Source organism: Cnephaeus nilssonii (assembly GCF_951640355.1).
Source record: "Cnephaeus nilssonii genome assembly, chromosome: 14".
Classification (NCBI taxonomy): domain Eukaryota; kingdom Metazoa; phylum Chordata; class Mammalia; order Chiroptera; family Vespertilionidae; genus Cnephaeus; species Cnephaeus nilssonii.
The window spans coordinates 19,209,836-19,228,122 of NC_137085.1; the positions used below are offsets into that span (position 1 = coordinate 19,209,836).

Sequence of the window (18,287 nt, forward strand, 5' to 3'; positions counted from 1 at the left end):
ATATCACTGAAGTATTCAACCTTTTCATTTGATGGAGAGAGGACTTTATAACTTCCCAAGAATTACAATGAGTTAAAGTCAAACCAGCAACAGAAGCCAGGTCTGTGGTTAGCTAGTTCTACCATGCTGCCTTCCTCTCCCTTTGTTCAAAGCAGACAGTAGGGTCTTCTTTGCCTCACTCACCCCTATATCTCCACTTAGCTCAACACTCATATTCAAAGCCTTACCACATATACCACTTTTTCCTCAAGGATGAAACTGCATATAATCTCTGTATAGTCAATCCAATTCCATAAACATTTACTGAGTCCTTCTCGGTGCAGCCCTGAACCAGGAACTGTGCACTCAGAGAGGGCTAAGACACAATCCCTGCCCTCGGATATGTCCCCAGCCTGTTTTACTCAAAGGCATCTTATTGTACTAAGACAGAAATTGTTTGAATATATTATATTATTGAAATACAAGAGAAAGGGGAGGGAAGTCATTGGGAAGTTCCTTGAAACATTAAACATAAAATGACTTTATGTTCCAGCAATTCCACTCCTAGGTATATACCCCCCAAAATTGAAAACAGGTGCTCGCTCTGTTTCAGTGTGCTCAATGGTTAGAGTGTTGGCCCATGCACCAAAGAGCTGTGGGTTCGATCCCTGGTCAAGGGCACATACCTGGGTTACCCTGCCCCTGCTGTGGCGTGTGTGAGAGGAAACCAATTAATGTGTCTCTCTCACATCGATATTTCTCTCTGTGTCTCTCTCACCCCTCCCTCTCTTGCACGCTCTCTAAAAGTCAACTGGGTGAGGATTGACAAAAAAAAAATTTTTTTAAAGAAAACAGGTACTCAAATACATGTACTTGCATTCACTATTTATAATAGCCAAAAGGTGGAAACAATCCAAATGTTCCTAAACAGATGAATGGATAAACAAATTGTGGTATATCCATACAATGGAATATTATTCAGACCCAAAAAAGGGAGGGATTTTAATACTGCCACCACTCAGATGAACCTCAAAAATAAATATGATATAAAAGAGGCTCACATATTGTATGATTCCAATACAATATTTCATACAATAATTCTGGATATCTGAAACCTATCCATAGAGACAGAAAGCGGATTGATGGTTGCCAGGCTGGGAGGGGGGGTACAAGCGGGGGGAGAAGGACAATGGGGAGTGACTGCCTAATGTGTATACAGTTTCCTTTGGGGGTGATAAAAATGTTCCAAAACTAGATACTAGTGATGGTTGCACAACATGGTAAATGTGCTAAATGCCACTGAATTGTTCAGGTTAAAATGGCTGATTTTATGTTATATGAAGAAGGTGGAGAGCTCTGAAGAGGCTGTGAGAGAGCCGGGAAGCAGGCTTAGAGGGTCAATGGAGGATCAGCTCACAAAAGCCTGAAAAGTCTTTGGACTTATCCTGGGACAGGCGGGAAAGCTAATGAGGATTTTTAAGCAGGAGAAGGGCTTGTCCAGAGCTATATTTTCGACTGGAGTTTGAGGGGACGGCTGACAACAGTGGGGAGGGTCTGGACCCGTGGACACTGGACACGTGGAGTCGGCTGGTCCAGTGAGAGACCCTAATTGCAGCCTGTCTTAGCCATTCATCAGAGAGCAGCTATATCTACACTCTGAATTGAGAGCAAAATAGCCAGGTTTTGAACATTCATGCTGATGACAGGGGCAGAGTGGGGGGTAGGGGGAGGCTGGATATTTGTGTTTAACTAGCAGGTCATTGGAAACTGCTACTGGTAATTGGAAGACAGCATACAGAGAAGAAAATGTCGGGCTTCGTGACATTGCATTTGGCACCGATTTCCTTGGATAAGACACCAAAGGCATAAGCAACAAAAGAAGAAAACAGACAAATTGGACTTCATCTAAACGAAAAACTTCTGTGCACCCAAGGATGCTATTAAAGTGAAGAGGCCACCAACAGAATGGGGGAAACGTTTGCACGTGACATATCGGATAAGGCATTCATATCCAGAATATACAAAGAACGACTAAAAATCAATGACAAAATAAAATATAAGAACAAATTCAGACATGAGCAAAGTACTAGAATACGTATGTCTCCAAAGAAGATACACAATGTCCAAGAAGCACATGGAAAAATGCTCAACGTCATTAACCATCAGGGGAATGAAAATCAATACCACATCACTTCACATACATTAGGATCGCTATCATTAATTTAAAAACCAGACAAACAAAACAAAACAGACAATAACAGGTACTGGCAAAGGATGCGGAGAAATCGGAACCCTTCTGCACCGCTGGGACTGTGAAATAGTGCAGCCACTGTGGAAAACAGTACGGCAGCTCCTCAAAACACTGCGAACAGAACTACCTTCCGACTCGGCAATTCCAGTTCTGATTATATACACAAAGGAAATGAACGCAGGGACGTGGAGAAATATTTATACACCCGTGTTTATAGCAGGATTATTCACAACAGCCAAAAGGTGGAAGCAACCCAAGTTTCCCTTGAAGAATGAATGGGTAAACAAAATGTAGTATACACATGCAAAAGAATATTACTCAGCCTTTTCAAAGGAAGGAAATTCTAACACATACTATAAAATGAATGAACCTTGAAGACAGGTTAGGTGAAATAAGCCAGTGGCCAAGAGACAAATGCTGTGTAATTCCACTCATGTGAGGTACTTAGTCGAATTCATACAGGCAGAATGGAGAGTGGTTGTTGCCAGCGGGGTTAGGAGGGGATGAGCGTTGGTATTGAATGGGTATAGTTTCAGTCAGGGACGCTGAAAAAGTTCTGGCGATGGAGAGTGGTGATCCTTACACAGCAATGTGGATCTCCTTCATGTCACTAAACTATATACTAAAAATGGGAAATTCTGTTATGTGTATTTCACCACAATTTCTAAATGGCATCCAGAGCACATGTATCTGCAGACCTCAATTTCCACCCAAAAGTCCCTTTAATGACGGGAAAAAATTTTTTTTTGCTCTTAAAAAATCCATTAGGCAGGGAGTTGTTTGATGGGTACAGTTTCAGTTTTGCAAGGTGAAATTCATTCTGGAGATCCAAGGTGATCAGGGTTGCACAACAGTGTGAATGCACCTGCCCCTACTGAGCTGGACACATGAACATAGTTAAGACGGTAAATTTTATGTTATTTGTATTTTACAACAATTAACACTAAACATCCATTAGAACACTGGAAAGCAAGGATTGGGTGCTACCAACCCACCAGAAAATGTGAGGAATTTCTGAGTGATAGGAAGCAGATGGAATTGGACTGACGGAGAAACAGGAAGGAATCCTGTTTCCTTGCAATCCAGGCGTACCTCGGAAATATTGTGGGTTCAGTTCCAGACCTCCGCAGGGAAGGGAGTCCCAGGCATACCTCAGAGATATTGCAGGTTGGGTCTGAGACCACCGCAATAAAGCGAGGGCTGCAACAAAGCGAGTCAGACTCTTTGTACTAGTGCAGTGGTCGGCAAACTCATTAGTCAACAGAGCCAAATATCAACAGTACAACGATTGAAATTTCTTTTGAGAGCCAAATTTTTAAACTTAAACTTCTTCTAACGCCACTTCTTCAAAATAGACTCGCCCAGGCCGTGGTATTTTGTGGAAGAGCCACACTCAAGGGGCCAAAGAGCCGCAGTTTGTAACTAGTGGACAGCCTTGCCTTCTATTGGTTTAAAAAAAAAAAATGCACACCTGTGAAGAAGTGCAATAAAGCAAAACGCAAGAATCCCTCTGTGAAAAAGGGTCAAGAAAGAGAAAGAGCGATTGTCTGGGAAATGGACTGGGTGCTCTGTAAGAGCGGGCCTGGGTTACACCCGGAGGGCGGGTTCCAGCGTAGATTGCTGGGCCCCACTCCAGAGTTTCTGGTCCAGTGGATCAGGGGCGGGCCTGAGGATTTGCATTTCTGATGAGTCTCCAGTAGATCTGCTGCTGCTGGTTCAGAGGCCAGGATTTCGGAACCACTTGGAGGAGCAGCTGGACCTGTTGGCCCTTCCCCCACTTCACCTCTAAGGAGAGACTCGCAGCAGCATCTCTCTCCAGTGGAAGTATGGAGTGTACACTCTGCAGCCCCAGATTTCTAGAAAACTCAAGGGCGGAGACAAGAGATCTCCACACTGGAGCCACCAGCACACAGCCTGTCCCCCATGACGACGGGAGGCGGTGACGTGGGCCATACCGACAGTCATCAGAGCTCACCAGACATTTCTAACGTCAAAGAGCAGAAGGCAGCCAAGAAGTGCCAAGTAGCTGAGGAAAGCCAGGACTGGGGGGGAGCACCAATGTCAAGAACGAGAATTCATTCACGAGGAAGAATTAACCAAACTAACAGGTGCTGAAACATGTGTCACTAATACTCTCAGAGAGACTCTAAAGACACACATCCACACGCACCAGGAAGGAGGGAGAGGAGGAGGAAAAGGACAGGAAGAAGAGACTGTTATAAAAACACAGGCACGAGGGCCCTCGGCGGTCCCGGACCTGTCTCCTGCTTCAACAGTGTTTGGACAGAACAGACCCAGGGACGCCCCTTCCTCCAGCCTCCAGCCTCTCTCCTCCGTCTTATCCAGTCACCCCCTTCACAACCACCTCCAAGACCAGCCAACACACCGGGGTTTTTTCTACCTTAACTCCTTGTTGCCGAACAACCATGAGCTCCCAAATCCGTCACAATTATTCCACCGAGGTGGAGGCTGCGGTCAACCGCCCGGCCAGCCTGCCTCTGCGGCCCCGCACACCTACCTCTCTCGGGGCTGCTGTTTCCATGAGGGTGTGGTCTTGGGGGGGGGGCCACTCCTTCTGCGAGCTGGCGGAGAAGAAGCTGAGGGCGCTGGGCGGCTCTTAAAGGTGCAAAACCAGCGCGGTGGCCCATTCTCCTCCAGGACGGGCTGAGGCCTCCCCAGATGAGGGGGCAAAGCTCAGCCACGGGCCGCCCTGGCCTTGGAGAGGAGCCGGACCAGGCCCTTTGGGAGCTGCCGGCCCTGGGTTCTCCCGGTGCAGACCCTCAGCTCTGTGACCTCCCGGAGAACCACTTCCGGGTGAGGAGGGGAAACTCATCGAGAAGATGGGCCACACCTGCCACCTCCGCAGGCTGCCGGCCCCCAGGCTGGGCGAGTCTCTCTTCCAAGGCTCCCCCTCCAGCACGACTAGGAGCCTCTGGAGCCCGAGGCCTTTGAGGGGCCCCTCTGCATCCCCTGGTGTCTGGCTGTTACCTGAGCCTCTCCCCGAAACTACTAGCCATTCTGTAACCACCCCGAAGCCCTCTCCCATGCATGGGACCAAACAAAACAATAAAGCTTTTTGCTGCATAGATTTGAATATTTATAGGCATTATACATGTATATATGTATATATGTATATATGTATATATGTATATATGTATATGTGTATATGTGTATATATGTGTAGTTGTGTATGTGTGTGTGTATATATATGTGTACATTATATGTGTGTGTGTATATGTAATGCACCAATATTAATAGCACAGCTCAGTGCATTTTTACATTTGTGCATACCTTTGAAATCAATCCACTGGTCAAAATAAATACATCCATCCCTCCAGAGGGCTCCCTTCCCTGTCAGCAACCCCAAAATGCAGTCACTAGTCTGCCCTTGGTCACCGTAGGTGTTGGGTATCTTTTAAAAGCCCCTCCACGTGATGCTCACGTGCAGCCAAGCCTGAGAACTATTTAGCCAGAGATGAATTTTTGCAGGTAAGAGGGTAGCTTTTGTAAAATTGTAACTGCCACTAAAAGCAATTACTGAAAAGGGAAACAAATCCTACATAATCCTCACGCTCTTACCTGGCCAGTCGTCTCAAGGCTTTGTCCACATGCAGACATATTTTTGCACACTTGTTATTTATCGTGGTGTTACAATTTTTCTTTTACTTTTTTCGTTACCATTTATTACAAACTTCTGGCGTATATCCCACCGCAGGGAGGCAGTTTCGGATGATTCTGAGCATGGGCTTTCGAATTAGACACACCTGGGATCAAATCTCGGGTTTTCCACTTATACCCGTGGGTCTGCAGCAACCTCCTTAACGTACGTTAACTTCAGAGGCTCTCACCCTGTGATAGGTATGACAGGACCTCCTAGGTTTATTTCGAGAACTGACTTTGTAAAGCGACAGCAGCAAAACACACTTCTGGCGTTCGATGAATGGTAGCTGTTAATGTCATTGGAACAAGTAGGGTTATCCACAGAATGGAATGCCATGCTAGGGCAGTAAATGTACACAGACCACGCTGTCAGTGGGGAGGAGGAAAGGGTCCTCATTCATTCCTAGCAACAGGACTCAGGCGCCCTGGGGGAGTGGCTTGCAAAAAGCAGCTGTGCGTGTGTGTGTGTGTGTGTGTGTGTGTGTGTGTGTACTAAAGAGCTGGCAGTCCAGGCCCATATTGGGTGGAATTACCACAACTGAGCATAATTCTGGGGGAGGAAGAATTCAAGAGAGCCCCAGCATCACCCAGGCCAATGGTAACACCACTATAGCAGCAAGAGCCATAAAGAATGGAATGGGCAGGCCATTGAGCAAGTTTGTTTGTCTTCTCTCCTTGAGGCTGGAAAACCTGGCTGATTCCCAGCAGGAGCACCCCTGGGAGTCACTGATTTATCACGGAAGGTCAGGCCCTATGGAAGGAAGAAAAGCATTCTTGTGCCACACGGTGGGAGTTATCAGGCCATTTCATTTGACTGTAAAAGATAATAATAATATAAATTTAAAGAGAGGCACTATTCTGGGCACTTCAATTCATTTAATTTAATGAAATCATTTCATCCTCACAACAATCCTATGACGTAGGTATTATCATTGTCCCCATTTTACAGATGAGGAAACTGAGGCATCGAGCAGTTACGTAAAGTTGCCCAAGGTCACACTGTAAATGGTAGGCTCAGAACTGAAAAACCAGACACCAAACTCCTAACCACCCTCGTGCCCCAAGCAGGTGAAGTGAGACATATTAGTTATAGTATAATGGATTTTAAATGGTCGTCATGAAATACCATATCACAATTTGCTCAAGCACTTCCTTTCTATTGGGTATGCTCTACGTTTAGCTGTAGTAAGCATCTTCATGCACAGAGCTTCTCACTTCTGTTGCATTGTCTCCTTAGGATTGTTTTAATGCCCGTGAACGGCATTACCTGGTCCAAGGAGATAAAGCAATGTTATAGTTGTTGCTACATGTTGCAGTGTTTACCAAACAGGCCGCACCAGCTGGCAGTGTCCCTGGTAGGGTATGAACACACCACTTTCACCATCACCTCAGGCAGCATGGGTGGAATTATTTGTATAAATTAATACACATTTGTAAAAATACTTTTTTTTTAATGAGTAGCTACAAACATTGGAAATTTGCACCATCAGATTGCTGGTCCACGCTGTTCTGGGGAGTGTCCCGTCTTGAAAGCCCCTTCCTTCACCTCACCTGAAGTTGAACCATGACCCCCCCCCCCCCCCCCCACCACCACCACCACCACCACCACCACCACCAGGCCAGGCCCTGGACTTCCAAACCACCGGGGCTCCCGGAGGTGAGAGGCCGACACTTTAGGCCTTTTCATCTGCAGCCTGTGTTGGATGCCGCAATATTTTGCCTGGGTTTTCTCTTCCGCTTCACCAGCTGGCCTTGCTGCGTGAATTGGAATGACGTTTAAGCCAGGCACACTGTCCTCAGGTCACTGAAATCAGTGCTTCTCAGACTTTATTGTGTCTACAAAGCACCTGGCGATCTTGGGAAAATGAAGATTCTGATTCAATGGACAGGGCCCAAGGGTCTAACATACTCCCAGGTGATGCTACTGCTGCTGGTCCTTTATTTCTTAGACCAGCCAGGCAGCAAGAGACACCCAGACAATCCCCCTCAGAACCTCTAATTACAGCTCTGCTTCTAGAAGCTTCCAGGACCTTGGTTGAGTCAAGACTTCTCTGAGCCTCAGTTTCCTCATCTGTATAATACAAGGATGAGACACTCTCTGAGTCCTTCTATGGTTTTCACTTCCATATTGGACTTCTTTAGACCATTTATTTATTTTCACAGACTGTTCATTCAACAAACAACATTTGGGCTCCAAGGATAAGCATGAGCACCTTTTTCAACATCAGGAATGAGAGGATGAACAAGACAGACGCAGTCACTGCTTTTAGGAAAGTCAAGCAAATTCGAGTGGGCAAATATTTTGATAAGTGTTTTGGTAGGAGCAGCTCAGGGTGCTATGGGAGCAAATAAAAAATGGATCTCACCCAGACCAATAGGAATTAGAGGAGACTCCCCAAAGGACATCGTTCCTACGCTGACCTCTAAAGGATGGCCATTTCTTCGTTCAAAGTAAGACATGAACAAGCCCAAAGCCAATGGAGTGATAAGTATACTCTGCTCCAAGACAGAAAGCGAAGGGAGAGTGTTTGCTCAGCAATAATGCAATCTACAAGGAATTAAGTCCGACCGCTAGGTAGACGGTGGGGTCATTCACCGAAAGGAGGAACACAGACGGAGGAGCATGCTTTTCGATAGGGGTGCAGAGAGAAAGTGGATTCCAACTGGGGACATGTTGAAAGGCGTTACCACGGAGATGTTCAAGTAGAGAGTCCAAGAAGCAGTTGGATACGTGGTCCACAGCTCTGGAGAGAAGTATGGGCTCAAGATTCATTTGATCCTGTGAGTCATCATCACAGGGTTGGCCATAAGAGAAGATGAGATTTCCAGGAAGAGTTTGCAGAGTTAGAAACAGGGCAGGCCTCGCACAAAACATTCAGGAATGCCAAGGAATGGTTCTTGGAAGAGAGGCCTGCAAAGCAGATGCAGCTGAAGCCAAAGACAGCTCCGTGGAGTCCTGGAAGCCAAGGGGCTGGAGTGTTTCAAGAAAGGGGGAGCGGGCAAGAGTGTCAAACACCGGGAAAGTCCCGTGGGTCTCATGACAGGAGATGGATTTCAGTGGGTTGGGCAATCAGAAGCTAGACTTGAAGACAGCAAGCAGAGATGGCTCTTTCAAACAAAGTCTACAACCTGCCTCCTGCCTCTACCTCGGGAACAAGGAAGGCCTAAGGAGAGGTATCTATCAATCCTGTCAGATTAGCCTTATGTAAGCCTTTTAGCAAAGTACAACACACAGACAGAAAGGTGCACAAATCAATCATAAGTGCACATTCGTGTACACTTCAACGCATGTTCTCAAGATGAACACACCCAGGTATGCAGTGCCCTGAGCAGCACCGCTAAAGCCCTCCACTTGCCCCCTTCACCAAACGCCTTCGCCCACTCCGATTTTGAGGAGATGCCAGCGCAATGTGAGGTCAGCTGGGAACCTTGCTGAACCTGAGGCTCACTAGTCCCAAACTCACAACCTCCCCTCTCTGCTCCTCACCACCCCAACCTTTCTCCAGAGGCCTGTCTCTTTTGTTGTTTCATTCGTTCTTCTCTCCATTGGACATCCATTCGATAACCTTGCGTTGGGGGCCTGTGTGTCATACCGGGAGGCAGGGAGAGGGCATAAAGGTGAGCAGCATCAGGCCTCACACTTTAAAAGACAGCCGTGCCCACGGGCAATCACCATCCAATGTGGTAAGTGTCATCATAGGGACGGCGCTGTGTGTGGGTGTAGAGAGGGTGGGTGTCCATGCACTCGGGAACAAGCACTTGGAAAAACAACTGAAGTTGTGTGGGCAGGATCGACAGAACTTCTTGGATGGGATGGAACAGCGCTGGCTTCCGCTTTACGTCAGGGACTTCTGTGGTTGCCCTTGGTTGCTCACCACTTACTGCAGGCCCAGGCTGCTTCTCCTTCCCATCTAACAAACCACAACACTGACGGTGCTATCACTGGACAGTAGAGGGCGCTAAAGCACTGTGCTTGGTACACACTGCCCAGTACCTCCCAATCCAAAAGGAAACACTTTCATGAAAGCTCTAAAAGGAAATAAATGAAGCCCAAATAGGGGAAGAGATGGGCGGAGGATCACACGGCTGCTCAGTAGCAGACGGGGCACATTCCACCAGGCCCATGCAATTTACTCGGTGATGCTCAAAATTTTCCAATACTCTCAATTTATATATACTTTAGGATGCCTCTCAAAACATGAGTCGTTTTTAAAAAAAAGGATTTTGTTTATTTGTTTTTGCCACGTACAGGCCTATTTCTCTGTATGAATTCCTTACGTGAAGTCCAACATTGGGCCGTGCTTTCTCTTTCTTCCTAAACCTGAAGTTGGTGCCATGTTTCCTGGGGAAGTACAATGGTTAGAGCTTGGGCTCTGAAGTTAAGTCTGGGTGTGAATACCAGCTCTGCCTCTGCTTGGTATCCAAATGACCGGGCGATGACTATACACATAACCCCACAAGGCTGTTGTCAGGGGAAAGTGAGTTGATGCAAATGCAGAGCTCTGAACAATTCCTGGCAAGGAGCCAGTTGCTCCATTAACCTGTGCTCTTATTCTCAAGCTCCTGGCTGAGCCGCACTGGCCAGCCACCCCACGCTGGGCCTGTGTGGGTGCCGGTGTCCAGCCCCGTGCTCTGCAGCCTGTGGAATCAACAGGTTTGTTTGGTTTCGCGTTCCAGTCCTCCCCTGTCATTGACAGGCTGTGTGATCATGAGCAAGTCCCTTACTGCCCTGAGCCACAGTTTCCTCATTCCTCAAATAATACTGATAATTCCCTATTATTATTACCGATTCTTCTAATGCAGCAAGAATTCCTTCAGTTCAGCAAATATTTTCCGACACCCTCCTAAGCCCTCGGCCCAGTGCTGAGTACTAGAGAGAAGGAGACAAATAGGTCGAAGCCACACGCTTGAGGATCCGTTAGTCAAATGGGATAGACAGGCTGGTGCGCATACACAGCACCAAGACTATGATGAGACCAAGAGAAGGAGCACTGGTGAGGGAGTTCCAGGAAGTCTTCCTGGAGGCGGCGAAACCTCAGTTGGCTTTTGAAGGATGAGTAAGAGTTTGCCAGACTCATCTTTCTTGAAAGTCAACGGAGATAGTTTGTGGAATCAGGAGTCCCAAATGGGGAGTGTTCTGCACATTCCAGCCAGAGCTTTTCTTTTTTTCATAACCTCATAGACCCCAGGTCCATTCCATCCAGTCTCCCTCTTTTCTTTCAGACACCCCTCTGAGGGAGGCAGGGAGCCTCGGGAGGCGGGTGAACAAGTCACACTTTAGAAGGAAAGGAGCCTGAATCATGGCCGTTGGGAAAGGGTGGGAGGCCCACAGAGCATCTGGAGGTGGGGACACCCTAACGAGCACCTTGCACAACTCAAGACTTTGCTGCCTCCCAGCAGAGTGGGCATGACGACCCCAGCCTCTGTTTCACCTCCGGGCCGGCCACACCCAGCACTACCGTTCACATCTCCAGGGTTCTGTCTCTGCCTGAGTTGTGCTTCCTCTTTCTTTCTCTGCCCACTCAAACTCTACCTCACACCTTCTCCTGGAACCCTTCTTGCCTGCCACTCCTGATCTCCCCTCACTTTCAATGTCACCCTGAGTTACCCCACCACCACCCTGCATCCTGGGGCTCTCCCTCCCATTACACTGTGAGCTCCCTGCAGGAAGTCACCGGGCCTGGATCGCTTCTTTTATTTGGAGCTCCTGGCATGAGCCAGGCTCGAGGACCTCGCTGGGTAAATGTCTGCTGAACTGAACAGAACAGAACAGAGCACAGAATTCCTGTCTCTTTCCACTCAATGATAGTGTTTCCCTGTCTTGACGGGAAGCAGAAGGCACGCTCGAAGAGGTCCTTGGAAAGCATGTAATGAATACATGATTTAGAGGTCTGGGTAGGGTTAACGGAAATAAAGATGGGGAAACTCCCAGACATTGGCTGCTGTGGAAAGCTGTCACCCAGAGGCCTGATGGGGCAAAGGAAGGGAGCTAGTGCAGAACTTGGCCAGAGCTACAGCCAGCAGAGAAGCTGCCCAGTGGGAGCTATGGATGTAGCTACTGCCAAACGGCAGCCTGGCAGGGGAGCAGGGAACCAAAGCCCACCCTCTCTGCTCCCAGCCATCGCCTGCTGTTGCCTCACACTGCTTGAACCCAAACGGAAGCCAGAGACCAAAGGAGCCCAGATGGTGCAGGCACAGAAGGCAGCTTCCCCAAGTGCAGAGCAAAGCGAGTCAAGCAGAGGGTAGATTTACATGGAGAAAGGAGGACTATTCTGCACAAGTGGCTTTTCCCCAAATACGGTCCACGTTGCATCTGCGTCAGAATCACTTCAGGAGCTTGTTTCGAAAGCAGATTCCTGGGCTCTGGTCTAGACCCACTAAATCAAAATATCTATGGTGCCTGGGGATCTGTCCTCTCAGGAAGTTCCCCCGGGTGGCTAAAGAGGCCACCTGAGGATCTCCGGGAAGTACGAACTTATGGGAATTCTGAACTTGGTTAATTCGTACTTTGAACTTAGAGAATCACCCCAGGTATGGGGACTGACAGTGTTGGTGCTCCATCTATGACTTCCAAAGGACCAGGGGACCTCATTCATTCATTCATTCATTCATCTAACACTATTGAGCATGTGCTAAAATCCCAGCTCTGTGATGGGTTGTGGTCTCTGCCTGGGACTTCCTAGGATAACCTCTTAGGTAGCATGTACGCATTCCTCTGGGGCTCCAATGGTCGTCCCTACCATGTGTGGATGACTCTTTAGTGCTTCTGCAAGCACCAGCACACACCAAACCCGTAATTTCAACCGCCATCACACACTTATGACACCCCAATACACCTCTCCCCTGAGTTTGGTGTATAGCTGCCAGTGAGACATACATTTGCAGGCCCCACAGTCCCCCTTGACACACAAGACCTTAAGGGGACTCATTTTCCACCTGCCACCTGCCAAGGCTCCCAACCTCACTGAGTGGTGCCACCCCCCCCCCCCCTTGTTTAATCAGAAACCTGGGATCCATTGTCCACATCCTTCTCTCCCACCCTCCGTGACCAAGTCTATCCAGTCAGCCTCCTAGCTCTCCCACCCCTCACTTCTCTAGGTTTCCAGGGGCACTTCAGGTCACCTTCATTTCCCCCTTTTTTTACTGCAATGGCCTGACAAGCTTCCTCGTTGCCAAGTCATTGTTGCCAGAGGGATCTTTTAAATATGCAAAACACGAAGGTCACTCCCCTGTTGAAATCTTCAATGCTCCCTAGTGCCCTCAGGACCTTACGTAGAATCTGAAGCTCTTCACATCTGGCTGGGCCCAAGTTTCCTCCTCATTTCCTACCACTTCCCACCCCCCCCCCCACCCGCCCCACACACCCTTACACCCTCATCATAGATTTTAAGTTCATACACTTGCTCACCTTCTTCCCAGAATGTTCTTCCCTTCTGTACCTGGCCTGCTGATCCTTGCCTATCAACTCATCTCAAGAACCATCTTATCCTAGAAATGTTCTCTGACCCACCAAACCGGATTAGTCTACTTCCTCAGGATCTTGTTCTCGGTTCTCTGGTCGATTTTATCTCACCACCTTGGAAAAGTCTATTTGTCTCTTCTGCTGCTCCGTGACCTCTCTAAGGACAAGGGCCGGTCATGCCTGATGTGCCTTTATATCCCACTGCCAACAATGAGTGGGTGGCCAATGAGCGGGCGAGGGGGCGAGTTCATACAGATTAACCGAATTGATAAGTCTCTTGCATGGAAAGGGATCTTCCAAGAGAGGACCCGGGGCATACTGCCTCATTAAATTCACTAAGTTTGACAGTTTCATCCAGTTTCACAACTAGTGGAGTGTACCAGGCACTGTACCAGGCTCCTGCCAGGACAGCTTTTGAGGGCAATCTCTGCCCTCAGGACCTCATGAGAGTATGGGAGACATTGTCTTAGTTAGGCTCTTCCAGGCTGCCAGGAAAACACAGACTCTGTTACTTAGATACTGATGTAAATGCCTAGACTCAGATACTTCTGCATGGAAGGATTTCTTGTATGGAAGTAAGGAAGTCTGAGGACCCCCTGGCAAGCAGACCAGTCCCTCTGGAACACACCTCCGAAGCAGGGGTGTCAGTAGACCTCATGGACGATAGTATTAAAGTTCCTTGTATCAGTCAGCTGTTGCCCCAGTAATGCTGTTTAATAAACCACCCTCCCAAGCAACCACCATTGACTCACAGTTTGGGTCTACTTCCCATTTTTCTCATTCTTCTGGGACCAGCAGTCTACCTGGGGCAGGCTTTCTGTGGCAGAGCAGCAGGGATGGGCGTAACCACACAGGCATATGTCAAGCCTCTAATTGCATCATGTCTGCTGACATCCCATTGGGCCAAAGGGAGTCACATGGCCACGCCCAAAATTGAGCACAGTGAAGTCTATCCACTTCTAGTGTAAGGCACTTCAGGGTCACGTGGCAATGAGCATGATGCAGGGAGCGGAGGAGAGCTGGGGCCAATGCAATCTGCATAACCTATCACACGCCTCACTTTTCAGGATAGAAGTCATCTTCAATCCATGTTTTCTCTCCTCACATGTCAACTTCATAAAATCAAGGACTTCACTCTTTCCCCAGAGCCTAGGACAGTGCATGGCATATAGTTGGTACTAATTGATATTTGTTGAATGAATTAGTGCCCCCTGGCTGCCTCCTCCTCACAGTCTCACTTCCCAAGAGATGGCATCTGATTGGGTAGGTTTGCTACCATCAAACTAAGGTGCAGACTAAGGAGTTTGGACTTTATTCAGTAGGTAGGTGGTGGGAGCCATTGTGAGTTTCAAGCAGAGGAGTAAGTTGTTCAACCATCTGCTTTAGCAAGATTAACCTGTTACCAATGTTGCACACACACAAAAAAAAAAAAACTGAGAGGAAGCTGGGAGACCAACTGGCAAGTTATTCGCAAGAGCTCTGGTGAGAGTTGAGGAGGTCCGGAAGCAGAAGGTGGAGTTTGGGAAGGATGGAGGGAACATGTGATCCCCTTAGACGGCCAGAGAGAGGGAAGTCTTGGGGCTTGGAGCCCAGGCAACTGGGCATGTGGTCAATGGACAAGGAACAGGCTGTGGCATGGGCTGCTCTGTTAACCTGGGGACAGTGATGCTTGAAGTGTTTGCGGGACATGCAGCTGGAGGTGCCAGGTAGGCATCAAAGACTCAGAACTGCCCTCAGAAGAGATTTCTGATTAACATCTTAGGATCTATTAATTTAGATCACATTTACATACATTTATTACATATATTATATTTACATATAATACCCACTTAGGCAAAGTCTTCTAGACCTGCTGGATTCCCCCACCTGCTAAAGATCAGGTTAGCAACTATTGTAGTTGCTTGGCTTTCGTAAGTCTCTGCCTGGAGGAGACGGGCAAAGGTCACAGCAGGAAATCAGATTCACAGAGACACGTGACCACTGCCAGACACCATCACCTTTCTTTCCTTAGGAGTTTGAATTCCGCCAAAGACAGACCCCGACTTTCATACAAATGTTTATAAACCCCTTCTCTGTGCCGGGCACTGTGCTCAGGGCCAGGGACCCAGGGACCCAGGGACCCAGGGACCCAGGGACCCAGGGACCTAGGGACCCAGGGATGAATAAGGGAACATCCCTGCTCCACTTCCCCCAGGTCAGGGAAGGGGGTGGAGACTTATGGACTTACATAACTGCAACCAAGTGATACAGGGGTGTGGATAAATAAATGTTCAGTGGCCCTGGCTGGTTTGGCTCAGTGGATAGAGCACTGGCCTGAAGACTGAAAGGTCCTCGGTTTAATTCCGGTCAAGGGCACAAGCCGGGGTTGCAGTCTCGATCCCCAGTAGGGAGCATGCGGGAGGCAGCTGATCAATGATCATTGATGTTTCTATCTCTCTCTCCCTCTCCCTTCCTCTCTGAAATCAATAAAAATAATTTAAAAAAATAAATAAATAAAAAATAAATGTTCAGTGGACGTTCAAAATGGGGACTGGGCAGTTCTGTCTGATGAGAGGGTGGAAGATAGTAACAGACATTAAACTTGGGAAAGGTCAGGTGGATGGGAATGGACAGCAATAAAGAACATTCTAGATATGTGCACGCTTGGCTAGTGACAGAGGTGAAACGAATTTGTGTTCTGAGAGAGCTGACACTGGGAAGGAGGGGGAGGGGGAGGCGAGGGGTCGGGAAGAAGAGACCAAGGTGATGCAGAGCTCAGATCCTGCACAGCTTTGAAGACACAAAGGAATTAGAGATGTGGCCCGGCTTTCCTGTCCTTGAAATATTTACAATGGACTCTCCTAGGTCCGGCTCTCCCTTTGTTAAGAGAGCAAGACAACTCATAATGATTAGTTAAAAATAGGTAAAATATTTTAATCCCTTGCATGGCATGGTTGTGATCGAAGGATGACGAATCATGGGCATGGTGTTTTCAGTTTCAGAGTGCTGTCACACACCATGTGAGAGGCAGATGTGACCAACATCTGACTGACAGATGAGACATTTAGGCTTAGGAGTCCCTACCAAATGCATCTCTCAGTGGTTACAAAAGCCTTTCTTCAAAAAGCCTTCAAGATTAGCATAAGAGTGTCTGACTAAGGAGGTGTGTGTTCTCTGTTCTCAGGAATGAGAAACGTGTGTTTGGCTACCAGTGACTTCCAGAGAATTACGTTGGTTGGGCTGGTGGTTTCCAAATGCCCTTCAGTCCGTGAACCAGCTGCACCCCGGAGTTTCTTAATAATAAAGATTGTAAGTCTCCACCCCGAGGGCTTTGCAGATTCAGTAGGTCAGGAGTGAGGACAAGGGACTAATCTGAGCAAGACTTCCAGGTGATTCTGATGCACAGCCCGCTGGAAAATGGATCAATTGGCCTCTCTCGGACCACGGATAACTTGAGGCCCTGACAGTGGGAATGTGTTCCACAGGCCGCCTGCCTTGGCGTCTCTCAGATGGCCAAATAGCAATGCAGTTTCCTGGGCCCAAACCAGCATTACCAAATCAGAGTCTCCAGAGATGGGGATCTGGAGAGTTCCCAAGATCCACTTGTTCATTCATTTACGAATATCTCTTCAGTACTCACTGTGTGTTAGAGAGCCTTCCAGGCACGGGGCGTGTAATGGCGAACAAGGCCCACAGCATCCCTCTCCTAAAGACACTCCCTCCCACTTCCCTAAGGACACTCCACTCTGGTTCAGCTCTTTAAATGCTGGGGTTTGACAACGCCTGCCTTACAATAATGCAGGGTTGAATGAAGAAGGCGGTAGGGGCCAATAGGAAAGATGGAAATCTCAGAGAATCCCAGGACACTCAGCGGGGTCAGGCCAGCCCGGCAGAAAAGCAGCTGGGAAATGGGAGGTTGCAAGGCAGAGGCCTCAGCAACAAGAGTTCCTGTTGTGAGGCCCCATGGTCTATTCCTGGTAACAAACCACTCCCAAGACTTAGTGGCTGAAAGACATTGCGTGTGTATGTGTGTGTATGTGCCTGTGTTGGTGTCTTTTTAAAAAAATTTCTCATGACTCAATGTGTTGTCTACTGGTTCTTCTACTGGTCTTCTCTGGGTTCAACGGAGACAAACCTGGATCTCTCTCCATGGAGTCCTTCATCCCCGGCTTCTTCACAGCACGGTGGTCTCGGGGTTCCAGGAGGGGCAGCCCCCATGTGCATGTGCCTTAGGGGTCTGGACACCAGGAAGTCACTTCTTTGGGGGTCATTAGTGCAACATTTGATCACAGTTACTCTGGTTGTCTCTTGATCTTGGGATCTCTTTGTGTGTCTTCTCGCTTTTCCCCCTGTGCTCGCTCTCCAGTTTAAATTCCCAAATAAAGGAATCCATTAGATCTTGCTAAGCACTTCCATGGCTCATGAGCTTCCCAACTCATGGGCATTCTCGGACTCAGCAGGACTGCCAGGGCTGGCGTAAAGAAGGCAAGGAGATTGTGGGCATGTTAGGCTCCATAGTTAAACCTGGCATGGAGAAGTCATGAAATTGCTGTGGTCAGTGCTGTAGTCACGCTGATATAAAAATACCCTCCTATACAAATACCTGGGAGCAAAGGTGAAGTTTTGTATTTGCAGTTGTTTACATAGATTTTTAAAACTATTTCCTTCTTATGTTTGAAGTGCTGTATGTATGTTGTAGGAGCTTTGGAAAATAGGAAGCAGAGAATTAAAATCACTAGTTGTACCCTGGCTGGTGTGGCTCAATTGGTTGCATGTCATCCCATGCACGGAGAGGTGGCTGGTGATTTCAGGCTCAACCCCCAGTTGGGGGCATGCAGGAGGCAGCCCATCGATGTTTCTCTCTCCCTTTCCCTTCCTCTCTATCTAAAATCAATGAGGACTTTTTTTTTTTAAATCACTAGTTGCAATAGACTGAATGTTGGCGCCCCCCTGCCA

General features: G+C 48.0%; 1 protein-coding gene across 2 annotated transcripts in view; it reads right to left on the bottom strand.

Moving 5' to 3' along the window:
* PALM2AKAP2 (PALM2 and AKAP2 fusion) overlaps positions 1-14,130 on the bottom strand; it is a 445,326-nt gene extending 431,196 nt beyond the window's left edge. For both annotated transcript variants that reach the window (XM_079790535.1, XM_079790543.1), the window contains exon 1: positions 14,105-14,130. In XM_079790535.1, coding sequence (XP_079646661.1) covers positions 14,105-14,124 — 20 coding nt within the window. In that variant the 5' untranslated portion in view covers positions 14,125-14,130. The remainder of the gene's footprint in view (positions 1-14,104) is intronic.
* Positions 14,131-18,287: the final 4,157 nt, after the last annotated feature.